General features: G+C 33.1%; 1 protein-coding gene across 1 annotated transcript in view; it reads right to left on the bottom strand.

The window, feature by feature from the left end:
• Nucleotides 1-8,421: 8,421 nt before the first annotated feature.
• Nucleotides 8,422-12,464, bottom strand: part of LOC144554779 (BTB/POZ and MATH domain-containing protein 2-like) — a 34,794-nt gene continuing 30,751 nt past the window's right edge. The window contains exon 2 of the mRNA XM_078303124.1: nt 8,422-9,695. Within this exon, the coding sequence (XP_078159250.1) occupies nt 8,526-9,602 (1,077 nt within the window). The 5' untranslated portion in view covers nt 9,603-9,695 and the 3' untranslated portion in view covers nt 8,422-8,525. The remainder of the gene's footprint in view (nt 9,696-12,464) is intronic.

The raw sequence follows: 12,464 nt of genomic DNA, 5'->3' as shown, positions 1-12,464 counted from the left end.
GGGGTTTAAATATTTGAAGAAATATGATATTAACCCTACGATATGTATACATATCATATAAACATACATGAATATTAAATACATGTCCTTTATTTAATGAGCAAAATGATATAATGATAAGTTTGATGAGAAAACAAAAATGTGATTATATGAAATAAAGAATGCTCATTTAGTTGATCATGATGACTAATATGTATTTATGATGTTATATTTAAAATATAATTAAATGAGATGATATTGAGAATTTAAATGCTCATTGAAATATTTAACTCATGCTATAATAAACATGTCATGTGAAATATTTAACTCATGCTATAATAAAAATATCATGATGATATACATGAATAATAATATATGTGATTAATTTTATATAGCATGATACTATGATTAATTATTTAAATTTATTGATAAACCTGTAAAGATTATTACTAATCACAAATAAATAAAGTAAAAGAAATTACTTACAAACTTAAGCAATGAATGATATTCATTGTCATGAAAATATTGATGATGGACTACAATTAAAGTTTGTATATATATAAGTTTCATCGAGGGGGATGGGTGTTAGCCCTAATGGGTCTTTTTGCGGTGGCAACCCAATCTCTGATAGGCGATCCCTTGAAAGAGATTCAATGGGTAATAACAAACCGATAAGTTGACCAAAATAGCGCACACTTTTAAGGAGCATTGACTCCAACCTCATCCCTATGGTGAGTGTGCTCTATGTAGATGATAGGATGAGCAATTTAGCTCTTAATGAGGACCGAGGCGGTAATTTCCGCAGGATATGAATCTACACATATCATTGGTAGGAACTCACCTATATGAGAGTGTCTGTAACGGCCACGGTGCGAGGCATAGGTAAGCCTTTAAGACTCTCATGAAAATTCAAGACTTGCGTAAGGCCATTAATGCGCATACTATGACAAGAAGCTCCATGTTGTGTGTGTGGTGGTTGAATTTTGGATAAAAAGAACGAGTTCAAGACATAGTTCACTATGTTTCCTCCAAATTAAAGCTATCAATACTAGATGAAGTTCAAAGTTTCTAAACTACTTCATCGATCCACAATATTAATATCCAGCAATTTGTTTCTGTATAATCTTCCATTTGATATTCTTAAATTTTGAGTTTTGTGGGGGATTGTTGGAACTTGAGTTCAAAAAACTCAAAATTGTTAAAATCACCGTTTGTAATATTTTGTTAAGCTGAGGACTAATATGAAAATCCTCATATCTAATTAATTCAATTTCAGGTTCTTTACTTGCTATAACCGTTATTCATTAAAGGAAACATTGAAGAGGTGCAATCAAGCCTCTATTTATTTCCGTATTTTCTGTGATAACAGATATAATTAAACAAGCTATTAATCTCTATTCATTCTCTATAATTAATTGAATTTTGTTTTTGTTAATATCTGTTATTAAGAGGTGCAATTCTTCATGATTATAAATAGCTCTCTTTCTCTTCTTTGTTTGGGATCAGGAAATAAACAAAAATAAAGTTATTACACTCTCTATCTCACTTTGTATACATCCCTCAAATTTGATATACATCCCTTCTCTTCATTTTGTATCCAAAGAAAACATAGATTCTCTCCCACATAATATTTTATTTATCTTGATTGATTATTCTGATTTATGCTGGATATTGCGGAGTTATCGTCAGTTGCTTCCATGACGTGCCTAAGGGGCAACAACCCCGGATTATCTTGGTTGACGGAATACGCTTAAGGAAAGTGTTTCGTACACGATCCGGGTAACTCTATTTCAATTTAATTTATTTTATTTTATTTCTAACTATTCGAATATTCTGAAAATTTATACCAACAAGATTCCCATAGTTGCACACCAATTAGCCTTAAGGACTTCATCAAAAGTTATCCATATTCAATATAAATTTGTAATAGAATCCCTGTAAGTATAAAACATGCATCTTTCAATTCAAAGCAATACAAAACCCCGATTTTTTTATTAATAGAAAATAAATAAATAAAATATTGAAATACAGCATAACTTTTGAATTTTGTCGAAAACTGAGTAGAACGGGTTGTGTAAACCCGTCCCACCGGACGGATCTAATTATCCCGTCCGGTTAATTAATGGTTAGCGTTAAACTCAGCGAAGGAAAGAAAACAAAACAAAAAATCCGGACGGTATGCTTCAACCCGTCCCGGATCAGAAAAAAAAAAAAAAGAAATCCGTACGGGTTATGTAACCCCGTCCAGGATTTGAAATCTTTTTCCATATATTATATTATTATATTATATTATATTATGATTTTATATATATTATATTATTTTTTATTTTTTATATTATATTATATTATGATTTTGAGGAGGGTTCAAATGCACCCAAATTTTTGTGCACCCAAATGCAACCTATTCTTTTTCTCCATTTCAAAGTCCGAATAGTCAATCTGAACCGTTAGATGCGATATATATATTAAGATGTGCTTGGAGACCAAATTTTACATTTTTTGGAATGTTTTTACTATTTATTAAGCCACTTTGAAAAATTGTTGATCCAATGGTCCAGAAAATGTAAAATCAGCGATTTTCAAAGTGGCTTAATAAATAGTAAAAAAATTCCAACAAATGTAAAATTTGGTCTCCAAGTACATCTTAATATATAGATCACATCTAACGGTTCGGATTGACTATTTGGACTTTGAAAATGGAGAAAAAAGATTTAAAAGATAGGGTGCATTTGAACCCTCCTCTATGATTTTATATATATTATATTTTTTGTTTTTTATATTATATTATTATTAATATACTTATATATATATATATATTATGTTATGAATAGAATTAGTTTAGTTGTGCTCAAGCTCACCAAAGTGTTTGGTAAGCTTAACTCCAAAACTTATTAAATCGGTTTCAAATGACGAATTCAAACCATTAGAACCTGCCTATCTTGCGAGTAATGTGTCTACATGTGAAAATTTTAAACATTTGAATTAATTTAGTATAAAGTCAATCGGTCAAAATTACAAGGTTAATAAATTAATTTTAGTGCATTTATTTTTTGAACGTTTTTTTACCGCTTGACTTTATACTAAATTAATTCGAACGTTTAAAATTTTCACATGTAGATGCATCACTCGTAAGATAGGTAGATTTCAACTATTCGAATTCGTCATTTGAAACCGATTTGATGGATTTTGAAGTTAAGCTCACCAAACACTTTGGTGAGCTTAAGAACACCCTAGTTTTGTGAGCTTAACTTCAAAATCCATCAAATCGGTTTCAAATGACGAATTCGAACCGTTGAAATCCTCCTATCTTACGAGTGATGCACTACATGTGAAAATTTTAAACATTCTAATTAATTTAGTATAAAGTCAAGCGGTAAAAAAGCATTCAAAAAATAAATGCACTAAAATTAATTTATTAACCTTGTAATTTTGACCGATTGACTTTATACTAAATTAATTCAAATGTTTAAAATTTTCACATGTAGACGCATCACTCGCAAGATAGGCAGGTTCTAATGGTTTGAATTCGTCATTTGAAACCGATTTAATAAGTTTTGGAGTTAAGCTCACCAAACACTTTGGTGAGCTTAAGCACAACTAAACTAATTATATTCATAACATAATATATATATATATATATATAGAGTTAGGCTGGGGTGCTATGGATAGCATAGAGGCCTCTATGCTACGGCTCAATATTAGAGGTTTCAAAATCCAAACGGTCGATCCGAACCGTTCATCTTATTCTCCATATTAATATCTGCTTTGAGACCAAATTTTATATTTTTCTGAATTTTTTTACTATTTATTAAGTATTTTACAAAATTGTTGATCCAACGGTGGCTGCACAAAACAGTAAAACCGTTGGATTAGCGATTTTTCAAAGTGGCTTAATAAATAGTAAAAAAATTCAGAAAATTATAAAATTTGGTCTCCAAGCAGATATTAATATGGAGAATAAGATGAACGGTTCGGATCGACCGTTTGGATTTTGAAAACTTGAATATTGAGCCGTAGCACGGGAGGCCACTATGCTATCCATAGCACCCCAGCCTAACTCATATATATATATATATATATATATATATATATATATATATATATATATAGAGTACGGCTAACGCGCTTCCTCTAGCATATGGGCCGAAATGCTTCCGGTGGAAAGTTAAAATTTCAAAATCCAAAAAGTCGATCTGAACCGTTCATCTTCTTCTCCATATTAATATATGCTTGGAGACCAAATTTTACATTTTTCTGAAATTTTTTACTATTTATTAAGCCATTTTGAAAATCACTAATCCAACGGTGGCTTACCAAACAGTAAAAATCAGAAGCTACCGTTGGATCAGCGATTTTCAAAATGGCTTAATAAATAGTAAAAAAATTCAGAAAAATGTAAAATTTGGTCTCCAAGCAGATATTAATATGGAGAAGAAGATGAACGGTTCAGATCGACTTTTTGGATTTTGAAATTTCAACTTTCCACCGGAAGCATTTCGGCCCATATGCTAGAGGAAGCGCGTTAGCCGTACTCTATATATATATATATATATATATAAGTATATTAATAATAATATAATATAAAAAACAAAAAATATAATATATACAAAATCATAATATAATATAATATAAAAAATAAAAAATAATATAATATATATAAAATCATAATATAATATAATATAATATATGGAAAAAGATTTCAAATCCTGGACGGGGTTATATAACCCGTCTGGATTTTTTTTTTTTTTTTTTCTGATCTGGGACGGGTTGAAGCATACCGTCCGGATTTTGTTTTTTTGTTTTTTGTTTTCTTTCCTTCGCTGAGTTTAACGCTAACCATTAATTAACCGGACGGGATAATTAGACCCGTCCGGTGGGACGGGTTTACACAACCCGTTCTACTCAGTTTTCGACAAAATCCAAAAGTTATGCTGTATTTCAATATTTTATTTATTTATTTTCTATTAATAAAAAAATCGGATACAAAACCAACATTACTTTCATCATAAATCATTCATAATTGCTTGATCAAAGAAAAAAAAACAACAAGCTACTGCATTACATATAAAAAGAAATCTGCATAGACTTAATATGCTATTACATTTTGCACTTTTTAACATTCCCGAAAGGCGGCAAGGTATCGACTTTGCTTCTTATTTCAGCCTTTATGGATGGGAAGCTTCTCACCAAATCCTACGTGGCTCATAACCTGCTGCAGTAGGGTGGAGGCAGCGCGAGGAAACATAACTTTATAAATTTTTTTATTTTTTTTATAAATTAAGTATATTTTTGTAAAATTTTATATAGAGATGGAGACATTTAAAAAAAAAATGCAATAATGAATAAATTCATGATTACTTTGAAATTAATGTATATGTTTACAAATACTTATTTGAAATTATATTTGTAAAAGCATATATTAAAAATAATTTTACAAGGAGGCAAGTGCCTCCCCTATCTACACGTTGCTCAATCACAGGTCGAAAATTAAATTCTGAATTTTGCGTACTTCATTTTTTTTCATAATGATTTTATTATTTTTCTTTTCTTCCAAACAAATTTCCGTGAAAAATGCCGAATGCTACACTAACTTTTTTATTAATTTATTATAAAAATAATGTGTTTCCAATTAGATAAACACATGTTACCTCCAATCACCCCATCCATATCTGCTACTTTCTAAAGAAAAAGTGTAGCCCTATTTATTCCAATTCGATTTGTGTAATTTAAAATGAATCGAACGGATATCGACCTGATTTGATACTTAAGAGGACTCTTTCATGTTAATATGACCCGTTAGTTTTTAGTTAATTATACGGTTTGATTTAAAATAGTATATCTTATTTTTAAAAGCAGGAAAGACAACACTAATTCTTCATTTTGAAGTTTTTAAGCCAAGAAAGGAAAAAAAAAATGTAATTTGACAAGACTAAGAATAAGATTAAGATTATAATTTGACAAAACTCTTTAAGTCAAGACTAAGAATATAATTTGACATACTTGACACAATTTCATAACTATAATATTTATAGCAACTTAATTAATCTGTCTTTTGCATAATAGGATATGTGGCATGATGGGGGACCATGCATGCGTGGTTATTCAACACCTGGATTTATAAGAGATCATGAAATAAAATGTGCATGGGTGGTAAATTTTTGCAAAAGTAATTTGACATAAACTAGATCTCTGGTCATGACATAAAGCTTCGACGTCTAGGTAAAATCAATGTAATTTAAATGTAACTTAATGGCCGGTCAAATTTTTGGATTTCATATTTAGTACCAAATTCTAATATTACTTCCCTAATGGGAAAATTTGACGGCTGGAGCACCATTGCAGACCTAAAAATTGGTCATGATGCAAATGACCATGAGAAAGAGAAGCACCTATAATTAAGATTTACATAGTTGTTTCTTCCAAAAAAATATATTCACAAAGTTGAACACCAATTAACTTAAGGACTTCATCAAAAGGGATCCATATTCATTATGGTCTATGAATTTCCAAAACAATCCCTGTAAGATTTTTTTTTATTTTTATTCGATCTCGACCTGGGCCTTAATCCCAAGTCATTTAATACAGTCGAGGCGGAGGCCTTCAATTGAAATCCCAAATTTTATCTTTAGTCCCAAATATAGAGAGTTATTACCAATGCCATTAAAATATACAGATCAGTCCTCTTAACATAATTATTTGCACTTCTATCCCTGACAGTTTAAGAAAGTGTACCAGTACCCATTTTAAACCAGTACGGGCTGTACCAATTACCAGAAACTGGTACAATTCCCTGATTCATACAAACAAGTTCTCACAAGAAAGGGAAACAAATTTTACATTTTTATGAATTTTTTACTATTTGTTAAGACACTTTGAAAATTATTGATCCAATGGTGGCTTAACAAAACAGTAAAATCAGTAGCCACCATTGGATCAGCAATTTTTAAAGTGACTTAATGAATAGTAAAAAAATTCAGAAAAATGTAAAATTTGGTCTCCAAGCAAATTTTAATATAGATGTTACATCTAACGGTTTAGATTTACTTTTTGGACTTTGAAAATTGAAACACGACTTAGTTGCACGGGACCTTAGAAACTATCAATTTGATATTAGCCAACATCTCTCTCTCTCTATACACACACACACACACACACACACACACACACACCAAAATAGGTAAGATAACGAAAAAAATCGTTACCTTTATCCGTATCCGATAAGTTAACGAAAAAAAAAAATCTTACACTCATCCATATTTTCGAATATGATACGGATTGGATAAATGAATAAAAGAGTGCCATTGACACTTCTATTTGTATTTGTATGCTTATATGTCTGTCTAACATCTATAACTTGTTATTAGAATGTTAATTCTTACGTGGCTCAAATTTTCTTGTTCCTATAGAGAGATATATGCATAGCTCTAAAAGCTGTATCTTTTAACAATATGATGGGAGAATATGTAATAATTATAATATATTATACATTTATTTATCAAATGAAAAAGTAAATACACACACACCCAATATTTTTTAAGAAAAAATTAATTAGCTTACATAATATTTTTTTTTATATATAATTGTAGACACCAGAAATTATTCGACTTAACTGACACAATTTCATTTTATTTTGCTAGATGTGTCTTCAACTTATTGTCTTCAAGAAATAGATGTTGGAATTTGCTTCATTGTATCAATTATTATAATCTTTGATATCATCGAAATTTGAAAACTACCTTAATTATAATATTTTTTCTTATTGGCTGCTGTCATAAAAAATATAGAATTTATCTTGTGTTGAACTAACTGAATCTTGAGTGTGTTTGTTTCATTTTTATTAATTAAATGGATGTGGGATTTTTTTTTTTTTTTTGATAAATGCACAACTAAACATGCTATCCTGAAATTTTCAGCTACTGATGTTTTTACAGTTAAATTTCAATTATCAATTTCTAATGTTTTATCTTGAATAGTCTCGTTCATTCAGCAAGTAATTTTATCCACTCATCATTCAAGTTTCAATTCTGATAGCTTCACTGGTCTGATTAGTGGATATCGACATAGCCCAGGGAAAAATGTTACAGCAGACGAGAGTTCTTGGAAGAAAATGTGCTTCTGCTAGTAAATAAATTTCCGTGAAAAGTAATTTGACATAAATCAGATCTCTGGTCAAGACATAAAGTTTCGACATCTTGCGAAAATCAAAGTAATTCCCCATGGCCAGATTCCTGGACTTGGGATACTGCAGTTCAAACTTTGTAAAGAGAAACAGAAGGGGTCTGATGGCCTGTCCAATTTTGCACACCAATTAGCCTTGAGGACTTCACCGAAAGTTATACTTATTCAATATAAATTTGTAATAGAATCCCTGTAAGTATATATAAAACATGCATCTTTCAATTCAAAGCAATACAAAACCAACATTACTTTCATCATAAATCATTCATAATTGCTAGATCAAAGAAAAAAACAACAACACCAACAAGCTACTGCGTTACATATAAAAAGAAATCTGCATAGACTTAATTAATATGCTATTACATTTTTCACTTTTTAACATTCGTGAAAGCCGGTATGGTATCGACTTTGCATCTTATTTCAGCCATTACAGATGGGAAGCTTCTGACCAAATCAACATATTCATCACTTAGCATCCATCTAACTAGAGTTCCTGGCTCCGCAATGAAATCTAGGCAAGCAATTTTGAGGCGAGTAGAGCTGTGCTGCAAAGCCAAAGCCAAAGTGGTCGTAACTGTGTCAAGTGAAATGAGATCACATAGCTTATCCTCACATAATGCTTTCAACCCTTCTAGTGCATATCTATCAGCAGCTACAAACAACTGTTGTGTCAATTTCATCGATGTCTTCTCAGAATTGCAAGCGGGAACAGAATCAGTATAGATGAAGTGAAGCATTGCCTCGAATACCTCCGAGCACATGTCTGCAATTTTAATTTGTTGTTGTGTTGCCTCGGCCATATTTCCAAAGAGCATTGCCTTAAATACAGGGGACCGTGCTGAGAGTATTAATCTATGGCACACAAAAGAACGATTTTCAACGTAAAAAGTTACATCAGCAGTCTCGCTACTTTCCAAGAGTTTCCCAATATGGCTGTGTAAATCACATGATTTCGGCACCCCAAAGGAGCACCTACTGTGGGGTATATCTGTGTTATCGATGGTACAAATTAATTCAAAACTACCATTGTTGACAATATCCTCCGCGAATAATAGTTTAGGATAATTGCCATAAGCAAATACCTGTCCCTCAAAAGGAGAATTTTGTATCGCATACCTAAACATTTCTTTCTCATCTCCTTTTAGATGATACTGATGACAAAGTGCGGATGTTGTCCCGTCTCTCTTCATGAGGCTCGAACTGATTGTTGTGTTCACGGTTTTGTATTCACCGTGAAGCCTAACAAGGAAAGAAATATAATGACCGGACCACTCTCGACGTGTACCCCGTGGGTAACAGTCGATGACCCATTCATTGCCTAATGCATGAAATACAGGGGAGGAAACAAATAGCTCAGGTTGCAAATCCTTGATCTCTTCGTAGTTAAATTTGAAATGGTGTGAGGATGGGACTTTGATGTAGTTTACTGATGCGGAATTTGCCATGAGTTATGAGAGACTACTTATAATATAGTAAAAGTTTGTGGAATTCAGATTTGGAACTAATAGATGACATATGAACTGAAAAGTAAGGAGAGGCTTTTTGTACCAATATATAGAGCCGTAGGTGACTAATCGTTCCCCTTAGATCAATTTTTTTAGCAAAAAAACCGGGTTGAAATCGGCCGATTCAAGCGAGTTTAGGGTATAGGGTTTAGAACCGGGTTGAGTTCTCGACTTGTTTTTTGTTTTCTTCTGGCCTGGATGCTCGCACACGGGCTCTCTTCTCACGATTTGGGGCGATTTGAGGCCGATTGTGGGTTTTTTTGCGTCAATTTGGGTCAGAAAGATTGATTCGGGAGAGAGCAAGGCGGATAGACGGTGAGGAAACTTGGTCACTGCACAAGGGGCCCAACTCAATTAAAGGGAAGTCGACCGTTGAACGGGCCGACCTATGCGAAGTGGGACCCAAGAGGTCAGAACTGGAGGAAGCCGCTTCAACATCAGAAAGAGAAAGAGATCGATGGGAAGAAAGGAGACGAAGTTATCTTGGGAGAGGAAAGGGGCCGAAAGGTGGCGAAAGGCAAATAGATGCTTCACTCAAAAAAAAAAGAAAAAAAAAAAAGCAAATAGATGCTTCTTTTGTAAATAAACATGGTGTACTCATCGACCTTTGTTCCACAGTGAACCAGGTGCAATATCTTTTTTTAAAAAAATCATTAAAGAGGCATTTGGTCCATAATGAACCAGGCGCAATGAGCTCTAATGAGATCATGAGAATGGGATCCGACTCTACTGCTTTTCTTAGCGAATAAAAAAACCAGCTTTCTGCTTTTCTTCCATCTTAAACGTTAAATTATATCCTACAGCTTGAATGATTTTTTCTATTATAATAACTTTTTTCTTGTCTGCCCATCCTGCCCGGGATAATGTAACCCCATTTTTTATTACACGTACTGCGCTTTTTGTTTGTTTTGCTATTACTTTGAAATTCAAATATATATTTAATAATAATATTTGCAAGTATATTTCTTCCGCAACTGCCTGCGGGCCGATTTTTTTAAAAATACCCAAAACAAAAAATAAATAATTTAAAATGCCCAGGATTTGAACAAAATTTTAAAAATGCCCAAACCGCCGAAAAATGGGGCGGTCCGGAATTTTAATTCCTAACCGCCAGGAAATTCGGCGGTCCGGAATTAAAATTCCTAACCGCCGAAAAATGGAGCGGTCCGAATTTTTTTTTTTTTTTTTTTTTTTTTTGCAAATCAAATTGTTTTATATATTCAGATTTTTTGCAATAAAATGTACCTCTGATTTTCTTAGCAAAACAGCTTGAAAAATCATGAAAATGTACCGACATGTAGTCTCGACATCCTAGAACAGCACTGCCAAGTTTCATGTAGAATCTCTGAACAGAACATGAGATATAAGCTCGTAAAAATAGCCCCAACTGATTAATGTTTCATCCGGGGTCCAACTTTGCACTTCTGGTTTCCTTGGTAAAAAATCTCCGAAAATCATGAAAATTTACCGACATATAATCTCGACATCCTAGAACAGCACTGCCAAGTTTCATGCAGAATTTCTGAACAAAACGTGAGATATAAACTCGCAAAAATAGCCCCAACCGATGAATGTTTCTTCCAGGGTCCAACTTTGCACCTCTTGTTTTCTTAGAAAAACATCTCCAAAAATCATGAAAATTTACCAACATACAGTATCAACATCCTAGAACAGCACTGCCAAGTTTTATTTAGAATCTCTGAACAAAACGTGAGATATAAGCTCGCAAAAATAGCCCCAACCGATAAATTTTTCTTCCAGGGTTTAACTTTGTGGTTATTTTTATTAGTGTTTTTTTGTTCTTATTTTTGTTGTTGTACTATTTTATTTTAGTGTTATTTTTGAAGTATTTTTGTGTTCTTATTTTTTTAGTGTTTTTTTTCAAAATTGTTTAATATTTTTTTATTGTACGAATACTATCATAAAACATAGTTTAGCTCAAAACTAAAACAAAAACATAATAAAACATAAAACATAATAAGCTAACCATAATAAGCTAACTAAAATATAAAACATAATAAGCTAACTAAAAACACAAACATAAAACATAATAAAATATAAAACACTACATAATAAAACTATAAAAAAAACCCACGAGCTCTAAAACATAATAAAACTAACTAAAAATAAAACAAAAAAACTAAGTGCTCAACGATACTGCGAAGGTGTATATCGGTCAGCTGGTTGGCCCCTGTTCTCTCTGGTGAAAACCCGAGCCTGATGCCAATCATTCCACTGTACTTCTCCTTCCTGCGCCACACGAGCTGGTGTGATCTCCTCCATGGGCTCAGCCTCTCTGCTCATCATGAGTGCTGTACCCCATGGATCATCGGCGGTGTGGGTAGCTGGCGGTGGCGGAGGGGTATGGAACAAGGATGCCGCAAGCTGGGAACCATAGTCAGGCTGAGTCCCGCTACCAGAGGCCTCCCAATCATGAGACCTCTCCGGATACGGCTGACGCGGTGTCGGGGAGGCGGCTGTGTCGAACTGATAGTCTCGAACAAAATCTGCAAGGCTGAAAGTCAAGCTCTTATCCTGCGTAGGGTGGATCTCCGGAGACTCCCGCATCGGCTGGATCTCTGGAGACCCAGCCTGGTGCTCAGCCGGTGTCGGCATGTAGGTAGGACCCTGCAAAGATACCAATAATTTAATAAATTTTACCTAACTTACTTTACCGAAGGAGAAAAGTGTAACTAATTTGACATAAAATATAAAATGCCATACCTGGGGAAGAACTGCATGTCCATGCTCATCCCAGAAAGCGTGCCAACCGGACATGCTCAACATCCAACGATGGTAGTC

Source organism: Carex rostrata, chromosome 5 (genome assembly GCF_964058835.1).
Source record: "Carex rostrata chromosome 5, lpCarRost1.2, whole genome shotgun sequence".
Classification (NCBI taxonomy): Eukaryota; Viridiplantae; Streptophyta; class Magnoliopsida; order Poales; family Cyperaceae; genus Carex; species Carex rostrata.
The sequence above is the reverse complement of the archived record's forward strand: the minus strand, read 5'-3'. Positions and strand labels throughout refer to the sequence as shown.